The 24,874-nt window shown below is 35.0% G+C and overlaps 4 protein-coding genes across 4 annotated transcripts; 2 read left to right on the top strand and 2 right to left on the bottom strand.

The window, feature by feature from the left end:
* Positions 1 to 98: 98 nt before the first annotated feature.
* LOC111984933 (DEAD-box ATP-dependent RNA helicase 38) lies at positions 99 to 7,846 on the top strand. The gene is made up of 8 exons (XM_024016552.2): positions 99 to 475; positions 861 to 1,154; positions 2,016 to 2,243; positions 5,410 to 5,475; positions 6,093 to 6,494; positions 6,606 to 6,717; positions 7,163 to 7,248; positions 7,509 to 7,846. The coding sequence occupies exons 1-8, from the start codon at positions 176 to 178 to the stop codon at positions 7,578 to 7,580; spliced, it is 1,560 nt and encodes a 519-aa protein (XP_023872320.2). The 5' UTR covers positions 99 to 175; the 3' UTR covers positions 7,581 to 7,846.
* Positions 2,654 to 13,595, bottom strand: LOC111984920 (vacuolar protein-sorting-associated protein 37 homolog 1). The gene is given in 12 exon segments (XM_065782820.1): positions 2,654 to 3,056; positions 3,189 to 3,313; positions 3,440 to 3,482; positions 3,599 to 3,638; positions 4,678 to 4,721; positions 4,724 to 4,764; positions 8,947 to 9,206; positions 9,284 to 9,330; positions 9,447 to 9,486; positions 12,495 to 12,724; positions 13,049 to 13,205; positions 13,356 to 13,595. Coding segments are annotated over 12 exon segments (1,200 nt in total). The 5' UTR covers positions 13,365 to 13,595; the 3' UTR covers positions 2,654 to 2,892.
* Positions 13,596 to 14,898: 1,303 nt separating this feature from the next.
* Positions 14,899 to 15,759, top strand: LOC111984923 (uncharacterized). The gene is made up of 2 exons (XM_065782822.1): positions 14,899 to 15,255; positions 15,399 to 15,759. The coding sequence occupies exons 1-2, from the start codon at positions 14,899 to 14,901 to the stop codon at positions 15,483 to 15,485; spliced, it is 444 nt and encodes a 147-aa protein (XP_065638894.1). The 3' UTR covers positions 15,486 to 15,759.
* Positions 15,760 to 17,031: 1,272 nt separating this feature from the next.
* On the bottom strand, positions 17,032 to 21,770 carry LOC111984924 (vacuolar protein-sorting-associated protein 37 homolog 1). The gene is made up of 7 exons (XM_065782821.1): positions 21,573 to 21,770; positions 19,975 to 20,199; positions 19,066 to 19,153; positions 18,007 to 18,046; positions 17,843 to 17,889; positions 17,595 to 17,715; positions 17,032 to 17,461 (listed from the first exon to the last, which is right to left on the bottom strand). The coding sequence occupies exons 1-7, from the start codon at positions 21,584 to 21,586 to the stop codon at positions 17,298 to 17,300; spliced, it is 699 nt and encodes a 232-aa protein (XP_065638893.1). The 5' UTR covers positions 21,587 to 21,770; the 3' UTR covers positions 17,032 to 17,297.
* Positions 21,771 to 24,874: the final 3,104 nt, after the last annotated feature.

The raw sequence follows: 24,874 nt of genomic DNA, 5'->3' as shown, positions 1-24,874 counted from the left end.
CGGGTTCTCTATTATATACGGAGTCCAAAGCCCAGCCAAGTCCAAAGCCCAAATATAAGCAACAAAAGTGCGTAAATTTTAAGCTAATAAAATCCTAGCTGCTTACTTCTCTTCATTCTATTCCTCTCTTTAAGGTTTTTATTTTATCGATCACTCTCTCTCTCTCTCTCTCAGAATGGCTGACACCACCGACACCGCCACCGCCACCACGGCAGCGCCACCGCTTCAGGAAAAAACCACAGCTCCTGCTGCTGCTCCGCCGCCGCCGCCACAGGAAATCCCTGTTCCAAAGACGGAGAAGAAACGGTGGGGCGACGAAGAAGACGACGAGCCTTTGGAGGACACGGCTACTTCGTCAACTTCGCAGCAGGACAAAGTCGCCGCCGAACTCAAAGTCGAGGCCTTGACCATCGACGACACCAAAAGCACCGTCAACAAGTACCTCGATGAACCCCAGGACGCTCACATCACTGCGGTACCATCAATCTCTCTCTCTCTCTCTCTCTCTCTCTCTCACATCACCAAGATTTGAATTTCTTTATTTGCCTGATCCTAATTAGGGTTTCGATCAACTCAATACCTTTGCTGCTACTTTTGGTGAAGGTATAATAAAGTAACTGATTTTGATTATAGTTTGAGATCGTAATTAGGGTTTTGAATTTTCGGCATTGATATTAATTTTTGTTTTGATGCTTATACAATGTGGTAGGAGATATAGTGTTCTATAGTTTTAATTCCTATTATTATGTTACTTGGAACATGAATGCAGAAACACACGTGTATAGTTGAGTCTAATAGATATGTTTTGTTCAGTTTTCAATTTTGGGTTTTGATATATTAGGGGGTTAATTTTGATGTAGGTTACTGTGAATGATACCCCATATACATCGGCGAGTACTTTCGAGGACTTGAATCTGTCACAGGAGCTTCTGAAGGGTTTATATATTGAGATGAAATTCCAGAAGCCAAGTAAAATTCAAGCTATTAGTTTGCCCATGATTTTGACTCCTCCCCATAAGGATTTGATAGCCCAGGCGCATAATGGTTCTGGAAAAACTACTTGTTTTGTGCTTGGGATGTTGAGTCGCATTGATCTGAATCTAAAGGCTCCTCAGGCCCTTTGCGTCTGCCCCACGAGAGAGTTGGCTCTGCAGGTAAAGTTTTGCTCTTAATTTGTTATATAGTTAAATGTTTCGTTTTGTTTCTTTGATGTTGTTCTTTTTAATGTTCTGTTCAAGATCATCCCTTAAATACTTTAGGAATTATTTTAAGGATCTTGAATGTATTGTTTTTTCCCAGTCTGCAAGGTCTTAATTAAATATGAACCTAAGTTATAATAGTTTGTAATTTATTGGTGGCGGTATGTTATTGAAATTTTTTTGCATGAAAATAGAATTCAGAAGTTGACCTTGTTAAAATGTTGTTTTCTGTGTCTTCATCTTGAAATCTCAACTGCACAACTGAAAACTTGTTAAAATGTTGTTTTCTGTGTCTTCATCTCCAAATCTTAACTACCCAACTGAAAGCTATCTTTTATGAAATACTTCTGCTGGTTCTGTCCTCAGTATAGTTTAAAAATTATCAGAATTGCTAGAATTACATTATTGAAGCTTAAACCAAAATTCTTGTTGAATTTTATGATTTGCAACTACCTGTCAGGGTGCCTCCTTGTGGTCGGAGGAGCTGTAGACCCAGACATCCTGGGCTTGATCCTCACAAGGAGTTACCCTAGATTACCTGATACACAGTTTTGGCGGGTGGGGTCGTCTATCCATGGTTTACTCCCTAGGGGTGGTTCCAAAGGGCTTCCTCGATAAGGTTCCATGTTATCAAAAAATTTAAAAAATAAAAATAAAATTTATGATTTGCAATTCTAATGTATTCTAGCATGATATCCTTGGCTCATATGTTCTGGAGATCAGAATGATATGGTGAAAATTAAGTTCTGAAAATCCATGCGGTTGCTTTTCTATATTCTATGTCTCTAACAAAGTTTGTTTGTGTGCATCTGGCAGAATTTGGAAGTACTTCGGAAGATGGGGAAATACACAGGGATAACTTCTGAGTGTCTTGTGCCAATGGACAAAGCAAATTATGTTCCAATATCAAGAGTACCCCCATTGTCAGCTCAAATCGTAATTGGAACTCCTGGGACAATAAGGAAATACATATTGAATGGGAAATTGGGCCTATCTTATATTAAGATTCTTGTTTTTGATGAAGCAGATCTCATGCTAGACGATGTAAGTTTTTTTTTTTTTTTTGGCTTAATACTAATAGTTGAACATTCTGAAATATTGGGGGTAATAAATCCAAAGTTTTATGTAGCATGATGCCATTAGCCCTTGCTGGATTTAAAAAAAAAAAATCCAAGCTTCTAGTTTTCTTAGTTCTAATGGTGGTATGTAATGAATTTATCCATCCTTTAGTTTTAGCCTGTTTATTGGCATTGTAAGTTCTGGAAATTATAGGAGTAAATATTAAATATAATAAAGCTTTTCATATAGCCAATAATACTAGAAATGAAAAAAAAAGGAGTAAAATTAAGCATTTGCAGCCCTTCAGTGAGTGAGGAGAATAGGGATCTCCTGCCTTTTCTTTTGAGCTGGGGCAATCAATCAGTACCAAAATTGATACAAAAAGTGGGACACGGTAAAATGTGCGAAGTGATAGATTGAACATTGCACTTGCACATACAAACAATGAAGTTATTGTTAACTACAATAATGGCTTTGATTTGGTATGGATTGGCATAATGACTAGCCAAAAAAAGACTGACATGATATACAAAACGAACTTATACCAACAAAACAAAATTATACCAATATCATACAATAAAACAAGAGGCAAACGTTCCTCAATATGAAATTATACAACATCTGCTATACCTATTCAACCAATTGAAGAAGTTTTGGCCGAAAGTTGAATAAGCGCACGCCTATGGTAAGTGGTACGAAGCTTCTTGTATTTCTGCACAAATGTCCCAAGGTCCACATCCCTATCTAACAGCTGTTTGTGCAGATTTTCCGATTCCTCCTCCGTCTTATTCATTGCATCTGAAATAACAAAAAATTATTTCATATCTCCATAACGTATATCTCTAAAATAAAATCAAGCTTGAGCCATAAGTAATAAATAACAAAGTTGGCCTATTCTACAGAACCTTGAGTTGTCATGATGAAGAATACCTTGAAGCCTTTGGAGAAGGGATTGAGGGGAATAGAATTTCAATGTCTCTTCCTTCTTTCTCTCAAGCTCATTGAGTTTCTCCTGAGCCGCAGCCAATTCTGTTGTCCGTATTATTCTGCACTGTACCATAGAATTAAAGGAGGAAAAAGTTCTTCAATCAGTTGACTAATCTTAAAGCAAGGAAAAATTTATTCAATCAGTGGACTAATCTTAAATCAACAAATGAAAGATGAGCATACAAACTAACCTGTTTCTAAGCTCCATAATCCGCGGTTCATTTTCCAAGTTCTCCCCTGATATAAAAGGAAGTGTTAGGATCTCTCCCCCAAGGATAGTATTGTATTGCAACTACCTAAACCACGTGCTAAAAATGTAGAAACATTGGGTGGGGAAAAGGACAAGCACTCACTCGCAAGTTGTAGAGTCTCCTTACGAAGTTCATCTCTTAACTGATAAGCCATAAAAGAACAGAGGGGAAAAAGATTAGAAAGACATGGAAACTCAAATATCATAAACAATAGAAATTCAGCATGTAGTGCATGTGAGTGCACACATTCTTGTATTTGCAGTTCGCAGATGTCTCTTATATATTATAGCATATATTAATCATCAACTATGCAAGCTATGACTACAATCAATTAATGTTATTTGCGCTTACACAATTGATTTTTACTTTGCTTTATCACATTTTTATCTCATAATATCAGTAACTTGAAATGAAAAGAATGAGGACAACACATCTTCTTTTCCCATAGAAGCGATGGTAGTGACTTCAAGATGAAAATCTATGTATTGCTTGTATTTGATGCTCCAACCAAATACAAGTAACCTAAGGACATACCAGCAAACAGCAAGCTGGAGACTCATGACCCAATCAATCAGAAACATCTCTGTCCTTCAAACACAGTTATCTCTCTCTCTCTCTCTCTCTCTATATATATATATATATAATCCCAAACAAATCTAAGCAGCTAACAATTTTTCTCTAAGTATCTATAATTCCATGTGTCATGCATTCCCTTTCTTTCATTTACTTCTGAATCAAATATGGACATATAGATAATCTGTAGACCATATCAGATAATCACAACAGGCAAGATTCTATTAAAGCACCACATATCTACAAGGGAATCCATGCCCGGCAGCCATAGTTGCTCACACACTTCAATAAGTTTCATCAAAGCAAAAGTCAGTGTATGGGTCTGCCACTGATCTGGATAAACCCCTATCCTCTACAAACTTTGGGTGGGAGGTGATAGCACCAAAGTATTACCAGTTTTCAGTAATCCTCCATGAGAACGTCTTTTCTTACAGCCATTGTCAAACTATTTCAGTTCCAAAGAAAAGGCACCAGAACTAAGAAATATTTTAGCATAACCATTCGGCAAACCAGAGCAAGCAACATGCAACAATTCCATTCTATATTTGAGAATGTTAGATGAGAGAGAGAGAGAGAGAGAGAGAGAGAGAGCATAATCCACAACTTACATTGTTTTGAATTTTCACTTGATCAAGTGAGAGCAAGAAATGATGTATGCATCCTTGTCAGACAAAAGCTTCCGTAATTCATCAACACTAAAGAAATTTATCAAGAAAACAAGAGATGATTAGAAACTACAAAAGTGAAGTTAGAAATCACATAATATAATACAGGAGAGTTAATTATCTTTATTGGCGCTACTGGAGTGACTAAGACCACATGCATTAAATAAATGCACTNTCTTTTGAGCTGGGGCAATCAATCAGTCCATACTTTTCTGGGTGATTTGTGGTTGCAAGCACATCTTACATATAGTATGATACGTAGACATGAAACTACATGCATTTCAGATTGCCCAATGCCTTCAAGATCAATACAATAAAGCTGTCATATTTGGTGGTTAAATCTTGGTTTTATTTGGCTTAGTTGCATTATGAAAATATATTCTATTGTGTCCACAGGGAGAGATTTTTTGGCATTCTTTTTATTTATTGCTGAAGCATTTTTGATGTGCAAGTGGACTAAAATTTTTACTTCATACTATTTATCAAAAAAAAATTTACTTCAAACTAAGAAGCAAGTTGTCATGCATGCACCATCTTTCTTAGCGCTAATGTGTTTTTTTGCTCAATTCAACCCAAATCAACATCACTAGAATTCCAATTACATTATTTATTTCTAATGCTTACTTGCATTTGGATGCTTTAGTTTTTGATCATTGATTGCTCATTCTGATGTAGGCCGGCTTTAAAGATGATTCATTGAGGATAAAGAAGGACATTGAAAAAAAGAGTTCTCACTGCCAGGTTTGTTTAACTAATGTGGTTTGTATATATTTGTGTGTGTGGGCATATATTCTTAGAATGAGCTTTGCTTGATGAGTTCTTGCTATTTACTTTTTTCTTCCCTTCTGTTGACATCATTCAAGATTTTAAATTACTTGTGAGTTGTGAAGTTGGGGAGATGCATTAGATGCTTCTCCTTTGTTTAAATACTAATTTTACATATGGTTCCTTTATATGATGACCAAATACCTTTGGAGCTGCAATGAGAACAATATCAAATGTACTTGGTGAAACCCAATTCCTAAAATTTCAGGTTAATAAGCCATGAATATTACTTTAAAAATATCTCAGTTTGGTTTAAAGCACTTTGCAAAAGTCCCAAGAAAGATTAAAGGATCGAGTTGGTTATTGTTAGATATTACTAACTATTATGGTAAAGGTTGCATTATATCTGTTGTGTTGATATATTATCTATTACTTCCTTTCTTGTGGTAGGTAAGTTGTAGTTACATTAGGGATTAAAGCGATACTTTGCATAAGATTCTGTTTATAAGATATGTTGACATAGGTCTGAATGAGTTGTATTTCCAACTAAGAAAAAATAGTTAACTTATTTCTATAACCATTTTTTTTTTCAGGTTGTACTGTTTTCTGCTACATTTAATGAAACTGTTAAAAATTTCATTTCAAGGGTTGTCAAAGATTACAATCAACTTTATGTCAAGAAAGAGGAACTATCTTTAGAGTCTGTGAAGCAGTACAAGGTGCGTTGTCCTGATGAACGTGCCAAGGTTCTAGTGATTAAAGACAGAATATTCGAATTGGCAGAGAACTTGGGTCAGACAATAATATTTGTACGTACAAGAAATAATGCGGCAATGTTGCATAAGGCACTTGCTGAGCTTGGTTACACAGTTACTACCGTTCAAGGTGCTGCTACTCCAGAAGATAGAGACAAAATAATCCAAGAGTTCAAAAATAATTTGACTAAAGTTCTTATATCAACTGATTTACTTTCCAGAGGCTTTGACCAGCAACAGGTGCTTCACAATCCTCCTCCTCTTTGACTCTCTGTGCCTAAAGAGTGCTTCAAATTTGACATCTGAGCATTTGACTTACTTTTTTTTTTTTTTTTTATAAAAAAAATGTAGGTTAATTTGGTTATTAACTACGATCTTCCGGTGAATCATAACTACCAATCAGAGCCTGATTATGAGGTGTACCTGCATAGGATTGGTAGGGCAGGGCGTTTTGGCCGCAAGGGTGAGTACATACTATATATTTTAAGTGGTTGCTAAAATATTACCTGATACATGGGGTTCAAGGGATATATGAGTAGTTTGGTGCCTAGGCTTGAATCCCATCAGCCCCCTTCTCCCCTATTACCTAGCCAAAAATAAAAAATAAAAATTGCCCCCGGCCATGTCAGATCTGAGGCCAGCCCTAAAATTGTTTAAATATATTGTTTTGGTGCATGTTTGAAGAGTGTAAGTAGGAATGAAATGGACTTATGACTCCCAACTCTGAAGAATTTTCTTCTACATACGATCCTGGCAATCCATGACTTAGTTAATTGGATCCTGATTACATCTCTAGTTGTATGGAAGCAGAAGAATATTATGTCGTGATCCCTATTCTTTATTGATTATTAAATATACAATATATAGTCCTTCATAGTAACAATGTCTTGTGTTTTTTGTTCCTACAGGAGCTGTGTTTAACTTGCTGTGCAGTGACAGGGATGAGATGATCATGACAAAAATTGAGGGATATTTTGGCACCCACATCGCAGAGGTAATATTAAGAACTCCCTATCTAGTTATATGATTCTTTCCCTGTTTATGCTCTGATGATGAAGGTAAATTGGAGATAATAGAAGTAAAAAGCTAGAACCTTGTCAAATTCTAGATATGATTCTTTCCTTGTCTATGCTCTTCTGATGATTGTAGATAAATATAGTAGAACAGAGGAAAAGGCTAGAATCTTTTGATCAGGTTTTGGTTGGAGCAGCTCCTGCTCAAGATCTAAATTATGTTTTTGCACCATTTTTGCAGGTCAATTCTTGGGAAAGTGATGAAGACTTCAACAATGCCCTTAAGGAAGCTGGATTGTTGTTTGATTCATAGATGGAGCTAGAGGAGCAACCAACTCACTGCGTTGTGGAAGAGTTTGATTTAATTGTGTCATTGGCCTTCCGTTTGTTTGAGTATCCCCTTTATGGTTGTGTTTCCAGAAATTTAGCCATTTTATGTGTAAATTGATGTAATAGTACTTTATACATTTTTTTGTCCACAAATATAGTTCGTGTTGCTCAATGTAATAGTACTTTTTAGTACTATTTTTTCCCGCAAAATTCATAATATTTATATCCAAAGCTCGAGTATTTTATGTATTTTAAGTTTTTAAAAGAATTGTATTAGATTTGATATTTTCATATTCAAAAGATTCTTTCTTTTGGTCCTAATTAAAATATATATATATATATATCAGAGCTATTTTGTTTGTTATTTACTTTATTTTAGATAAGCAATTATTATCTTGAGAGAAAATATATTGAATATGTGCACAAGAAACTTAGAATATATTCTCAAAATAATGTCAAAACGTGCCAAAGTGGATTGCACGTCAAGAGTAGTGCCCTCCCACTCCTAGTCAAAGCTCTCCTACTACTTATGTATAGCTTCTTTGGAAGTGATTCTCATCTTTAACTTATTTTGGTGTGTCTGTGAGAGAGAGATGGGAGCTTTGGTTTTGGCAATATTTACAGCATCACTTCTAGTGAGTTGCACTAATTTAGCTTTGGCAGTGAATGAACCCAAAGTCAACATGTAGGTGGAAAACAAGGAGGAGTGACTCAGATTTTCAATCACTTACTAAATAACTTAATATCTAGTAATAAGCTTTACAATTTGGCCAAAATATAATCAACATTAAAAAATAGTGTATTGGAATAAAACCTCAAACAAACAAAAGCAAAGTGCTGAGAGAACTTAATAGGCAATTTACAATCCCAATACATAAATGATACAATAGAAACAACATTAATAGGAAACACGGTTAATTTCCTTTTTGACAATCTTTAGACTGTCGCAACATACATGTCCATGATGAACTTTAATACTAAGTTCCCGTTGGATGGTGAAATTAATATTATAAAATGACAAATTACAAGGAGCAGAGATAGAAGCATTCAATTTTAGCTTCCTACAGTCTAATGTATTAGGAAATTTCCATGAATGACAAGGTGGTTCTTGACAAGCCAAAGGTGTAGTCCTAATCCTTAACAAGATTTCCCACACCCATTTGCAAGCCATCTAAAGAAACATAGAGAATCAATAAACATACAGTAATCTTAGTAATAAAGATAAGAACAATGTCCTTAGTACCCTATATAACAACCCCCCACCCCCCATTTAATATAGCAAAAATATAGTTGACAAAATTGATACATATAAAAATAAAAATGGGAGTCTTAAAGTACCGAGCACCTACCTTTTATCCTTCAGAACAGCAATAATACCCGCAGCTTCAGCAGGGGAAACATGTGATGGCAACTGTGGCCTGTCTGAAGTCCTATGTGAACTGAAGCTGCTAGAGGAGGCACTGCACGGTGTTCCTAGACGAGATGAATTTGGGAAGCTAACTACAGATGGAGGATACCAAGACTGTGAAGAACCATCCTGTGGACGCAGCTGAGGTTGTTGCTCCCATAGAATCAAAGGAGGAAAAAATTCTTCAATCAGTTGATTAATCTTAAAGCAAGGAAAAATTTATTCAATCAGTTGACTAATCTTAAATCAACAATTGAAAGATAAGCGTACAAACTAACCTGGTTTCTAGGCTCCATAATTGGTGGTTCGTTTTCCAAGTTCTCCCCTGATATAAAAGAAAGTGTTAGGATCTCTCCCCCAAGTGTACTATTGTATTGCAACTACCTAAACCACATGCTAAAAACGTAGATATGTTGAGTCGGGAAAAGGACAAGCACTCACTCGCAGGTTGTAGGGTCTCCTTATGAAGTTCATCTCTTAACTGGTAAGCCACAAAGTAACAGAGGGGAAAAAGATTAGAAAGAAATGGAAACTCCAATATCATAAACAATAGAAATTCAGCATGTACTGCATGTGAGTGCACACATTTTTGTATTTGCAGTTCGCAGATGTCTCTTTATATATTACAGCATACATTAATCCTCAACTATGCAAGCTATGACTACAATCAATTAATGTTATTCATGCTTACACAATTGATTTTTACATTGCTTTATCACATTTTTATCACATAATATCAGTAACTTGAAATGAAAATAAGGACAAGAGTATCATATCTCTAATCTCTAATACAAAAGATTGGACCACAAGAGTATCCAATCTCTAATCTCTAATACAAAAATGCCCCGTGTTAAGTACCTCTTTGGGTTTCTTAGGCACTTCTTTCTTTTCAGCCTTCTGCTCTTTCGGCTTCTTATAGCCGCCGCCGCTGTCTTTTTTGGGCTGAGGAGAAACCAGCTCAAATTTCTTCTTGATTTCTTTTTCCAATTTCTCTCTGATTGCCGTGGGGTCTAAGTTGGTCCCTTTTACCATCAATTTGGGAGCACCACAATCTATCTTCACCTCTTCCACACCTACAACAATTACCAACAAGAATCGTATCAGAATTTCCATTCAATTCATTAGTAATATACTTTTGTTGAGTCAAGCTTACGTTATTGTGCTGTTCACACAAAAAATGTATACCCTTTTTCTTAATCTAACAAACAACCTCAAATCTTATCCAAACAATTTCCTAATTCAAACAATGAAATTTTTCTGAAAGTGACCAACGGGGAACACGGATCCCAGATTCCTCAGTTTAGTAAAACACGTTGGATTAAACAAATAATAACAATATACAATTTCGAAAATACAATGAAGTTGGTTGGTGGATTTGTATGTGAATTTTACCATCGAAATGACAAAGGGCATTTTTGATTTTCTTGGCCCACCCTTCGCAATTGCAGTCGATCTTGTAAATGGCGGTGACCGAAACATCGCCTTTCTTCTCCGCCGGCGCAACCTTGTTATCTCCACCATTCTTTTCCCCCTCTTTCTGAATCAAAAAAAAAAAAAAAAAAAAAACAAACCAAAACAAAACCCCATTAAGTTGGGAGCAAAATTCAGCAAATTCAACACGTTAAAGAAAAGAAAGAAAAACAACGAAGACCCAATTTGAGTTTTGGGAATGGAAGCGTGAGAGATTGACTTATTAAACTAACCTCACCCATTTGTAATACGTGACCGAATGAGTTTTCTGGAATCTGGGAATTTAATTAAATTATACGACGTTTTGATTACTAGGACGGTGCTTGAAGAGAGAAAATGGGAGGTGAAGCTGAAAATATATAGTGTGTGTTTGGCTTCAAATTAAAAAGCCAGCTTATTTTATTATTTAGCTTATTTTTGCTAATATTTATGGGATCCATTGTACTTTTTGATACTATTCATGGGTCATACTGTACTATTTCNAATCTGTCTTCACCACTTCCACACCTACAACAATTACCAACAAGAATCGCATCAGAATTGCCATTCAATTCATTAGTAATATACTTTTGTTGAGTCAAGTTTACGTTATTGTGCTGTTCACACAAAAAATGTATACCGTTTTTCTTTATCTAACAAACAACCTTAAATATTATCCAAACAATTTCCTAATTCAAACTATGAAATTTTTCTGAAAGTGACCATTGAAAATATGTTGGATTAAACAAATAATAACAATATACAATTTGGAAAATGCAATGAAGTTGGTTAGTGGATTTGCATGTGAATTTTACCATCGAAATGACGAAGGGCTTTATCGATTATCTCGACGCACCCGTTGCAATTGCAGTTGATCTTGTAAACGGCGGTGACCGAAATGTCATCTTTCTTCTCCGCCAGCGCAACCTTGTTATCTCCACCATTCTTTTCTCCCTCTTTCTTGAAAAAAAAAAAAAAAAAACCGTTGAGTTTGGAGCAAAATTCTGCAAATTCAACACATTAAAGAAAAGAAAGAAAAACAAAGAAGACCCAATTTGAGTTTTGGGAATGGAAGCGTGAGAGACTAACTGATCAAACTAACCTCGCCCATTTGTTACTACGTGACTGAATGAGTTTTTTGGAATCTGGGAATTTGATTAAATTATACGACGTTCTGATTACTAGGACGGTGTTTGAAGAGAGAAAATGGGAGGTGAAGTTGAAAATATATAGTGTGTGTTTGGTTTCAAATTAAAAAGCCAGCTTATTTTACTATTTAGCCTATTTTTGCTACTATTTATGAGGCCCATTGTACTTTTTGGTATTATTCATAGGTTATACTGTACTATTTTAGCTAAGTTTTACATTTATTTACAGTACTTTCAGTAAAAAGTTTTCAGTTTCAACAAAATAAGCGGATCCTAAACAGATCCTTAAAGCAAGGAAAAGTTTATTCAATCAGTTGGTTAATCTTAAATCAACAAATGAAAGATGAGTGTACAAACTAACCTGGTTTCTATGCTCCATAATTGGTGGTTCACTTTCCAAGTTCTCCCCTGATATAAAAGAAAGTGTTAGGATCTCTCCCCCAAGTGTAGTATTGTATTGCAACTACCTAAACCACATGCTAAAAACGTAGAAACATTGAGTGGAGAAAAGGACAAGCACTCACTCGCAAGTTTTGGAGTCTCCTTATGAAGTTCATCTCTTAACTGATAAGCCATAAAATAACGGAGGGGAAAAAGATTAGAAAGAAATGGAAACTCAAATATCATAAACAATAGAAATTCAGCATGTAGTGCATGTTAGTGCACACATTTTTGTATTTGCAGTTTGCAGATGTCTCTTTATATATTATAGCATACATTAATCCTCAACTATGCAAGCTATGACTACAATCAATTAATGTTATTCGTGCTTACACAATTGATTTTTACATTGCTTTATCACATTTTTTCTCATAATATCAGTAACTTGAAATGAAAAGAATAAGGACAAGAGTATCCAATCTCTAATTCAAAAATGCCACGTGTTAAGTACCTCTTTGGGTTTCTTAGGCTCTTCTTTCTTTTCAGGCTTCTTCTCTTCCGGCTTCTTATTGCCACCGCTGCCGCCGCCGCCGCCTTCTTTTTTAGGTTGAGGAGAAACCAGCTCAACTTTCTTCTTCTTCAATTTTTTTTCCAATTTCTCTCTGATTGCCGTGGGGTCTACATTGGTCCCTTTTACCGTCACTTTGATGGCACCACAATCTGTCTTCACCACTTCCACACCTACAACAATTGCCAACAAGAATCGTATGAGAATTGCCACCATTCAATTCATTAGTAATATACTTTTGTTGAGTCGAATTTACGTTATTGTGCTGTTCACACAAAAAAAATGTATACCGTTTTTCTTAATCTAACAAACAACCTCAAATCTTATCCAAACAATTTCCTAATTCAAACTATGAAATTTTTTTGAAAGTGACCAACGGGAAACGCAGATCCCAGATTCCTCAGTTTAGTAAAACACGTTGGATTAAACAAATAATAACAATATACAATTTGGAAAATACAATGAAGTTGGTTGGTGGATTTGTATGTGAATTTTACCATCGAAATGACGAAGGGCTTTTTTGATTTTGTCGGCGCACCCGTCGCAATCGCAGCCGATCTCGTAAACGGCGATGACCCAAACGTCGTCTTTCTTCTCCGCCGGCGCTGGTGCCGGCGCAACCTTGTTATCTCCACCATTCTTTTTTCCCTCTTTCTGAATAAAAAAAAAAAAAAAAAAAAAACCCCATTAAGTTGGGAGCAAAATTCTGCAAATTCAAGACGTTAAAGAAAAGAAAGAAAAACAACGAAGACCCAATTTGAGTTTTGGGAATGGAAGCGTGAGAGACTGACTGATTAAACTAACCTTGCCCATTTGTTAATACGTGACTGAATGAGTTTTCTGGAATCTGGGAATTTGATTAAATTATACGATGCTCTGATTACTAGGACGGTGTTTGAAGAGAGAAAATGGGAGGTGAAGTTGAAAATATAAAGTGGGTGAAACCAGGGGCGGAGCTAGTGGGATAGAGGAGGGGCAATTGCCCCGAAGCCCCACGTCAAACTCAGTACGCGTTTGCGTTTTCATTCTTCTTTTCTTTTTTCCCATTTTGTTTTTTGACCAGTACCTATTTATGAGACATGGAAAGTACAGTCAGGTAAATGAACAGCATTTAGAATGATAAACTGTAATTTGATAATGATTTTTTTTTTTTTTTAGCAATAAATTTTCAATTTTCAGTTTTTAGAAATGAACAATAACGGACAATAACTGGTGTTTCAGTTATGCATTTGTTGCCAAACATCTTTTATTATCTCTATTATTCTTTGTATTGTATGCATAAATGTATTCTTTTCTTTTTTAATAATATTTCTAACGTTATTAAGTCAAAATTGATTCTTTCCTTTGTGATATACCAATCATAGGTAGGTTATAAGTAAAAGTAACAAAATAAATAAGAGATTTTAAAAAGTTGGATAGCATGAAAACTTATCTTGTTAATTTACCTTTTTTTCATTCATGTTTATGTGTTTTACTTGTTTAAAATATTTACTTAAAACTTATAATCACTTTTAGAATACTTTAATGTGGCGTTTAATATGGGGTAATGTTTTAGCAATCTTAAGAATGTTTAAAGATTTTTGTGTTTGATTGCAAATCATTCTAAGGAATCAGATGTTAAGAGAATCTGGATTTCTTCTTTAAACTCCCTCTCAATAGGAATGTGGATTCCTTTTAAAACAAGTGAGTATCCAGATTTCTGAGCTTAAAAGAAATTGTATTTTTTATAAATTGACAATTTTAACCATTTTCCTTATCATTAATCAATTAAAATAAAATATAAAACAAATCATCAATATCTTTTCTCTTGTCTTATAGACCCAAACGTTGTCAGGTTGTTTTGTTATGGATTAAGCTCTTTTAAAAATTATTATTAAGAATAAAGCATTTGAGAATTTAAATAATTATTTTTGTATTGTACTTGTCATTTTAAAATGTTAGACTACAATATTAATGAATTTGTCATAATTAATCATTAATATTTTGTTTTTTATTATTTATTTAAAGGAAGAATTAAAAAAAAAAAAAAAAGACTTGGTAGTTCACATTTAAATCTAAGGATAGAATGGAAAAAATAAATAATTTATTTGAAATTTTTAAGAATAAACCAAACATTATTATCTCACATTCTTAGGAATCTTAAAAAATTCCTAATAAAACCAAACATAAGAGTAACTACACTCTTAGGCATCTAGATTGCAAGGAATCACATTTTTAAGAATGTGGATATCCGGAATAATGTGAATTCACTCGTATCAAACACCACATAAGGATAACAGTGGCTATCAAATTTCAACTCTTACATTAGGCAAAAAAGTTAAAATAAAATTATTAAACCATATTTATTATGATCTTTGGCTATGATTGGGACAGATCAGAGACTGATATAATAAATGTAGTTGAGCAAAGAATATGGCACTCCATGGAAGAAGGGCAGTTTGAGAACCTACCTGGCAAAAGAAAGCCCCATAACCTTTCTACCAATCCTCATGCGGACCCAGTAGAAGACACCTTGTATAGAATCCTCTCCAAGAATGGGTGTGCACCGGAGTGGGTTCGACTTAACAAAGAAATAAGGACTCAAATATCTGAGTGGCGAGCCGCGTTGAAGAAAGCTTGGGCAAAAACAAGCAATGGAGATAATTCTAATTGGATTCAAACTTCAGAGCCCTTAAAAGTGCAAATGCGAGAGATTAATAGCAAGGTGCAGTAGTATTTGATGGTTTGGTTTAGTATTTAGCTGAATGGTGAATAGTACATTACCTTATTATATATGTTGGGGACCTTGAAATGTTGTTTGGACTATGGTGTAAACATGAACTGACTGTGTTTATGTGTGAATTACAGGTTTTACGCTACAACCTTATTGTTCCTTTTGGCCGCCAAATGCGTGGACTAAAGTGGGAGAAAGAGATGGATCGTGTAAATGAATGATATATCCGCCAAATGTTTATGCTCGAGTGGGAGGAGATGAATCACTTGAATGAACTTGCACTCTCAGTCAATAATTTTAGTCAAGGCTAGAGTTATATTGCAACTTGTAGAGAAAATAAGCTTGGAATCCAGTTTTTTGTTGCTTTTTTTTTTCCCCTCAGAAGGAACTGTATATGACTGCTGGCGTATGCTCCTTACTAGTTTATTTTTGCCTGTTACATCATTTATACACATTGTTTGCAAATACGTATTTATGCTACCTGGTGTTTGTGTAGGTGCTATTTGGGTGCATATTTATCGACAGTGTAAACTGTCTTTTCTAGTGGATAGCAGCATGAATAGTTTGGTTAATGAGGCCTAGGATTTTGGTTTGAGTGAGAGCGGGAAGTCCCAATCCTAGGTTCAAGTTTTTCAAGTTCTTGAGGTGAGGTTGGGAGGCTCAAATCCCAGCTTCAATATTTTTTAGTTCTTGACTTCGCGTTGTTTTAGGGCATTGTCTCTCCCAACGGTTATGGTGGCACTTAAAAGTTAAAACTGCCAACTACCTGATTTTACATTACTCCGAGGCATAAAACCAGCCGGAAAGAGAGAGAGAGAGAGACCATAAATTTGAAGTGACAATTTTTTTGCTAAACAAATTGGAAGTGACAATTCCTGCACAAAGATGAACACCTTTGTAGTTTGTTCTCATGAGTTGTCAAAATCCAAGGTCGAAGACCTTATAAGAAACAAAAGCTAATTGGCATTTCATTGTCTTTCAATAATAAGGAGCCTGGAACGCACCAGTAACATACAAATTTAAATGAATATTTGAGCTGAACTTGTAATAGTAGCATACAAATCTATGCAACAATACTTGAATTTTTATTCTTAAATTTCTAAATTCTGCTGTAAACAATCATTTTTTGATAGGCTTGTTGTATACAAATGAATATTATGGAACTGAATAATGGGTTTTGTTTCAACTCCTGATGTGTACTGCAACTAAAGCTTTGTTGTAGCTAGTGTTGGTCGTAGCTTTGTAGTTGGCTAGCTTTTGCTGTGGTTTTGTACTTCTGTGGTTATGTCTGTGCTGTTCTGTCTGTACTCGAGTCTAGCTACTCTTGTTTCTTTTGTTGGTTAGGCTGTTTGTACTCTGCCCTGTTTTTATTTCTATAAATTTCTCCCTTGTTATGCCCACCAAAAAAATAAAAAAAAATGGAACTTAATAATGCAAATTTTATTCAAGCTGCACGGTATAATTTAATCAACAGGGATGACCCTTAGTTCGTTGAAAAACGTTAGGTAGTATAGACTATAGCCTATAGACTCCATTTTTTTTCAATTATGAATCCGTGAGGAGAACCACACCTATGATATCACAAGTTTAAATTATCTTCTACCAATTTTTTTTTCTCCATATAGCATAGGAAATAATGCAAAAGTTCAGCACGACACAATATATCACAAGCTGCAGTCAAGCCTCCATGAAAGATCACCTGATTCTATACTAGAACAATTAGCAGTGTCAGAGAACATCAAGTCTGTCAGGAGTCAGGACTCAAACTTGATACAAAAAGTGGGACGTCGGTAATAATGTGCGAAGTGATAGATTGAACATAGCACTTGCACATACAAACAATGAAGTTATTGTTAACCACAATAATGGCTTTGACTTGATAAAGGATTGGCATAATGACAATAGCCAAAAAAAGACTGACATGATATACAAAACGAACTTATACCAACAAAACAAAATTATACCAATATCATACAATAAAACAAGAGGCAACGTTCCTCAATATGAAATTATACAGCATCTGCTATACCTATTCAACCAATTGAAGAAGTTTTGGCTGAAAGGTGAATAAGCGCACGCCTATGGTAAGTGGTACGAAGCTTCTTGTATTTCTGCACAAAGGTCCCAAGGTCCACATCCCTGTCTAAGAGCTGTTTGTGCAGATTTTCCGATTCCTCCTCCGTCTTATTCATCGCATCTGAAATAACAAAAAATTATTTCACATCTCCATAACATATATCTCTAAAATAAAATCAAGCTTGAGCCATAAGTAATGAATAACCAAAGTTGGCCTATTCTACAGAACCTTGAGTTGTCATGATGAAGAATACCTTGAAGCCTTTGGAGAAGGGATTGAGGGGAATAGAATTTCAATGTCTCTTCCTTCTTTCTCTCAAGCTCATTGAGTTTCTCCTGAGCAGCAGCCAATTCTGTTGTCCGAATTATTCTGCACTGTACCATAGAATCAAAGGAGGAAAAAGTTCTTCAATCAGTTGACTAATCTTAAAGCAAGGAAAAATTTATTCAATCAGTTGACTAATCTTAAATCAACAAATGAAAGATGAGCGTACAAACTAACCTGGTTTCTAAGCTCCATAATCCGTGGTTCCTTTTCCAAGTTCTCCCCTGGTATAAAAGAAAGTGTTAGGATCTCTCCCCCAAGGATAGTATTGTATTGCAACTACCTAAACCACGTGCTAAAAAATGTAGAAACATTGGTTGGGGAAAAGGACAAGCACTCACTCGCAAGTTGTAGAGTCTCCTTACGAAGTTCATCTCTTAACTGATAAGCCATAAAAGAACAGAGGGGAAAAAGATTAGAAAGACATGGAAACTCAAATATCATAAACAATAGAAATTCAGCATGTAGTGCATGTGAGTGCACACATTCTTGTATATGCAGTTCTCAGATGTCTCTTTATATATTATAGCATATATTAATCCTCAACTATGCAAGCTATGACTACAATCAATTAATGTTATTTGCGCTTACACAATTGATTTTTACTTTGCTTTATCACATTTTTATCTCATAATATCAGTAACTTGAAATGAAAAGAATGAGGACAACACATCTTCTTTTCCCATAGAAGCGATGGTAGTGACTTCAAGATGAAAATCTATGTATTGCTTGTATTTGATGCTCCAACCAAATACAAGTAACCTAAGGACATACCAGCAAAAAGCAAGCTAGAGACTCATGACCCAATCAATCAGAAACATCTCTGTCCTTCAAACACAGTTCTCTCTCTCTCTCTCTCTCTCTCTATATATATATATATAATCCCAAACAAATCTAAGCAGCTAACATTTTTTCCCCAAGTATCTATAATTCCATGTGTCATGCATTCCCTTTCTTTCATTTACTTCTGAATCAAACATGGACATATAGATAATCTGTAGACCATATCAGATAATCACAACAGGCAAGATTCTATTAAAGCACCACATAGGGAATCCATGCCCGGCAGCCATAGTTGCTCACACACGTCAATAAGTTTCATCAAAGCAAAAGTCAGTGGTATGGGTCTGCCACTGATCTGGATAAACCCCCATCCTCTACAAACTTTGGGTGGGAGGTGATAGCACCAAAGTATTACCAGTTTTCAGTAATCCTCCATAAGAACGTCTTTTCTTATAGCCATTGTCAAACTATTTCAGTTCCAAAGAAAAGGTATCACAACTAAAAATGTTTTAGCATAACCGTTCGGCAAACCAGAGCAAGTAACATGCAACAATTCCATTCTATATTTGAGAATGTTAGACTAGAGAGAGAGAGAGAGAGTATAATCCACAACTTACATTGTTTTGAATTTTCACTTGATCAAGTGAGAGTAAGAAATGATGGTATGCATCCTTGTCAGACAAAAGCTTCCGTAATTCATCAACACTAAAGAAATTCATCAAGAAAACAAGAGATGATTAGAAACTACAAAAGTGAAGTAAGAAATCTCATAATATAATACAGGAGAGTTAATTATCTTTATTGGCACTACTGGAGTGACTAAGACACACATGCATTAAATAAATGCACTCCAAGGAGGAGTGACTCAGATTTTCAATCACTTACTAAATAACTTAATATGTAGTACTAAGCTTTACAATTTGGCCAAAATATAATCAACATTAAAAAATAGTGTATTGGAATAAAACCTCAAACAAACAAAAGCAAAGTGCTGAGAAAAATTAATAGGCAATTTAGAATCCCAACACATAAATGATACAATAGAAACAACGTTAATAGGAAACACGGTTAATTTCCTTTTTGACAATCTTTAGACTGTCACAACATACACGTCCATGATGAACTTTAATACTAAATTCCCGTTGGATGGTGAAATTAATATTAGAAAATGACAAATTACAAGGAGGAGAGATTGAAGCATTCAATTTTAGCTTCCTACAGTCTAATGTATTTGGAAATTTCCATGAATGACAGGGTGGTTCTTGACAAGCCAAAGGTGTAGTCCTAATTCTTAACAAGATTTCCCACACCCATTTTGCAAGCCATCTAAAGAAACATAGAGAATCAATAAACATATAGTAATCTTAGTAATAAAGATAAGAACAATGTCCTTAGTACCCTATATAAGCACACCCCACCCCAACCCCCCCCCCCCCAACCCCCATTTCATATAGCAAAAATATAGTTGACAAAATTGATATATATATAAAAATAAAAATGGGAGTCTTAAAGTACCAAGCACCAACCTTTTATCCTTCAGAACAGCAATAATACCTGCAGCTTCAGCAGGTGAAACATGTGATGGCGACTGTGGCCTATCTGAAGTCCTATGTGAACTGAAGCTGCTAGAAGAGGCACTGCTTGGCGTTCCAGGACGAGATGAATTTGGGGAGCTAACTACAGATGGAGGATACCAAGACTGTGAAGAACCATCCTGCGGACGCGGCTGAGGTTGTTGGTCCTGAGATCCCCTGCAGGTAGAGGTGGTTTAACCTTTAACGATAACAAAATATAACCATTGCAAAGGAACTAAAGGAACACAACAGCAACCTCATCAGACTAATAAGGGTTGGTCAATACAATTGAATAAAGCATCCCAATGCTAAACAATCAGCTAATGTTACATAACATAACTGCCAATGAAGTATATGATGCACTAATACTAAAACCCCATCACATGTCGAAACTAATGCATTCAATAGGCATCATACATGAATTTAACCATGTTCTTATCTGCGTTATGTTTGAATTAAGTATATATAAGGCATTAAGACTATCATTTCAACATGCGATGTTCTTGCACCAATTGGAAAATGCACTTATGGGCACTCTTTCTTCCGGAACCACATCATTCTGATTTTTAACAATTCCCAGAAAGACAAACTTCCTATTTTATCTAGTTTTACCAGAATTAACTGAAAAAATGAGTTTCTTTTTTTTTTTTTTTTTTTTTGGGGGGGGGGGGGGGGGAGGGGAATAAGCAAAGAGAATTAAGTGAATCAAATAAAAACAATGAAAAAGAAAATGGGGGCATTCCGAGAATTGAGCTCGGGACAAAAAAAAAGCTCGACCCATTACCCAGATGGGCCAGATCCCTCCATAAAATCTAAACATAATCCAGATTATTCTACCACTCCAAATTCTGGTAATTCGGCTAAAATAAGTTCTAAGTACAAAGCTCGATGCATAATCAGAAAAAGTAGTCTGAATGACAAAACTAATGCATTCAATAGACATCATACATGAATTCAACCATGTTCTTATCCACGTTACGTTTGAACTAAGCATATATAAGGCATTAAAACTATCATTTCAACACGCAGTATTCTTGCACCAATTGGAAAATGCTCTCATTGGGCAATATTTCTTCTAGAACCACATCATTCAGATTTTTTAACAATTCCCAGAAAAACAAACCTCAGGTTTTATCTATTTTTACCAGAATTAACCGAAAATTGAGTTTTTTTTTTTTTTTTTTTAATAGCATATTAAGAAAATACCCAGATCCTCCATACAATTCTAAACATAATTGAGATTATTCTACCACTACGAATTCAGGTAATTCAGCTGAAATAAGTTCTAAGCACAAAGCTCGATGCATAATCAGAAAAAAGTAATCAAAATTCAATGCACATCACATATACGAGCTTCGATTATTACCAATCATAAAATCATACTGATCATAGCAACATAAAAAACGCATAAAATTTAAGCTTCGGCAAACAATTGAACAATCAAATTGAAACCAAAAAAAAAAAACCAATTGATTGAAGAAAACCCTAACCAAAAAGTGAAATTAAAAGAGAAACAAAATAAAAATTGAGGTTGAATTAAGCGGAAATACCAGAACTTGAACATCGCCGATTAATCCACGAGTTGAGACGCAGAGAAACCCTAGAAATGAGGAAATTGAAGCGTGGAAGAGAATGAGAAAACCAATCTCTGATTATGAGTTTTGCGTCTTTCCGAGTATTAAGATTTTCTGACTTTTCTCTACGCGTGCCGCGTGGTCTGTCCTCTTAAGCAAACGCCTTATTTATTTTTTTGGCTCAGCAATTTCAATAAAGAAATGAAAATAAAAATGAGAGATTTATACCAAAAATAGAAAATGAAAAATGAGAAAGAAACATATAAGGTCAATGCTTTTTCGTCTTAACAAGAAATTTAGTTTTTTTTTTTACTTTGAAGAAGAAAGAAATTTAGTTTGTTTCTATGACAATAACTTTTACTACAAATTGCCATGTGACGACTTGTGAGCAGTAAAAAAATGTTATAAGTTTATATATCTATCACTTATAATTTGTCACATGACAAATTATAGTAAAAGTTATTGTTCTAACATTTTTTTTTTAATTTTTTAATTTTTTTAATTTTTTTTTTGTTTCTAGTACATTATCAATTATATTTTTCTGTAGTAAACTTTAATCCAATTTACAAATTATCATTTGTTCAATTGACACCTTAACTTAAAAGAATTTGATCAATGTATCACTTACTATGTAAACTAGGCATTGAATATGATGATATTGGGTGTAATTATAAAATTATTTTTGTTGGTTGTATTGAAAAATCACAATTTCTTTTTCATTTAATCTTCAATTTGAAGGTAGGAGTGTAGTTTGTGATTCCCTCAAATTGAATTGTCAATTGAGCAATTTGATATTTTGGGATTGAGAGGCATTTTAAATGAGGTGATAGTTTAAGAGAAAAAAGGTGTAATTTGACTAAAAACAATGAAATAATACGATAATATAGAGGTTTAGAGGCATGAATGAATTATTTTCATTGAAGCAATATTTGCCTACACTTGAATGAGTCTAATGGGTTGCATGCAGATCGACTTTAGGATACAATTAAGTTAATATCCAACTAGTAACATATATAGAGAATTGTGTTAATTTCTTTCTAATGGCATGCAAAAATATGTAATATGTAAAAGGTGCACTTGAAATGTCACCTAAGTGCTATCAAGGCTATTACTAGCTATTAAGTACTTAAAATTATCATTTCCCTTTATGTTTTGCAAAATTATTTAGAAGACACACTTATAGCATTGGTAACTATCTCACTCAAGCAAGAATGATCGACTTGAGTGAACTGTCAATCGTACATGAGAAAGCTTTTCAAAAAAAAAAATCAAAATTTGATCCAAGTCCAAGAGTTCACCTATATGTCACTTGTTTGTCACTTGAACAAAAGTTCAAGTCTGAATGTTCATCTATATCTTCCCTCATCCTTCGACTCAAGTAAGTGCCTTTGCTTGAGCAAGATCCTTAATATTAATTTGTTATTTATTTCGATCATTATTCATTCTACTACTCTTTTAAACATTATCTTCTCATATACATTCTCTCTCTCTATATATATATATATATATAAAGATTCGTCCCAATTTTAGTTTTACAGTGTTTTAGCTAATGTAATTTATTTATTTTTGTCTTTGTGTTGTAAATTGCAATGTTTATGGGGCGGTGACACCCAGGCTGGTTTAGTCGGGCCTGCGTAGGCCCCCCAAAAGAACCGAAAGGTGAATGTAAAAGATCAGAATCTCCTGGGGTCGGAGTGGGTTGGGACTTGGAAGCTTCTAGACTTGACTTGTTAAAATCAATTGATTTTCGTGGTGCAAAGTGTTTTGACTGTTAGGTGGGCTTACTCGTCGTAATAGCTTTTCGTTGTTGGACCAAAAGATAATTGGGCTAAGCGGGCTTAACTTGGGCTCAACAAGCCACATACATGCTTCTTAATGTGTGGTTGGTTGGATACAATGATAATATATGCTAAGCCTAATAGATTTTTTTCTTTCAAGCCCAAATAAATAGGATGTTGATCATTTTGGTATTTTTCTGGTCTCTTGACTCTATTAGAATTGGACGGTACCGGTTAAAAACGGCAACTTAAACTTTTGCATGATTAGTATTATCTTAGATTCTCACAAAAAAAAAAAAAAAAAAAAAAAAAAAAAAAAAGAAGAAGAAGAAGAAGAAGAAGAAGAATAGTATTATATCATAGGACAAAGTTTAGTTATAAAATTGGTTATAGTTTAAGATTACAATTTTGCTTAATATCTTTTTATTGGAGGTCAATTTTGAGAATTCCACTATTGAATTATATATTTTTCTTATATCTTCTATGCTTAAAAATTTCAAAAAATTAAAGATCAATAACTATGCCATCAATAAATTGTTTTAATTGTTAGTTTTTGTAGTTTAAAATTATGCATAAAATATAAGTTTATAGATCATATATTAAATAATTTCTGATTGACACAAAATTTTATATGTGTATTAAGAGTGTATAGAATATGCAATTCAACAGTTAGATTTTCAAAATATGTAGTAATTTTTATTTTATTGAATAAGGTTGTAGTTTTAGGCTACAACTAATTTTGTAGCTAAACTTTGTCCTATATCATATGTAGGGACTCGGTTTTAGAAAAGTTCCCCAACAATATATTTTTAGAGAGTGGATCGAAGGTTTAGGCCCTAACAGACTAGCAACGGAATACAAGCCCCCTTCTTCCATTGAAGGGGAGTGAGCCCAGTTTACAACTAAGGGTAACTCCTCGGCACTCGTCCGAGGAGATCCCTCTCCCTGAAACTAACATGACCACTAAGTCCTTCTATGTCATTCTCTTGAATGATCCCAAAAAATCTCCCTCCATTATTGCTTTGCTCACCTTTCTTATATAGTTCTCTTCCTCCTATCCCCTTCTTCCTTCTGTTGATCATCCATTAGCCTTTCCTCTGACCGTCCGTCCCATCATAGGTCTTATCTGTACTCAAGTGGCTCATCATGATCAATGTTGCCCTATCAAGGGTTACATCCCCATTAATGCGGCCAGGGGGTTAGGTGAGCGCATTCAATGCAGAGGTGACAGCTCGCCTAAGGCTTGCTCCTTCGCCGTGCTCTCGTCGCCGACGCGTGGCACTAGGCCCTCTCCTCCTTGGATATTCAAGGAGTCTCCTTTGGTGGGGTGGTGCTCGTGTTCTTCCGAGGTCTCGGACGCCCAAGGACGGGGCATCCTCGGATAAGTTCCTCGGAGATTGATCCTCGCGCTCTCATCCACGGACCCTTATGCGTCCTCGGCGTGGGCCCTTGGGCCTGGCTTGGAGTGGGCCAATGCCACTTGTTTTTCTGGCCTCAACA

The sequence above is a fragment of the Quercus suber genome, unplaced genomic scaffold (assembly GCF_002906115.3).
Source record: "Quercus suber isolate HL8 unplaced genomic scaffold, Cork oak 2.0 scaffold_317, whole genome shotgun sequence".
NCBI classification, from domain to species: domain Eukaryota; kingdom Viridiplantae; phylum Streptophyta; class Magnoliopsida; order Fagales; family Fagaceae; genus Quercus; species Quercus suber.
The sequence above is the reverse complement of the archived record's forward strand: the minus strand, read 5'-3'. Positions and strand labels throughout refer to the sequence as shown.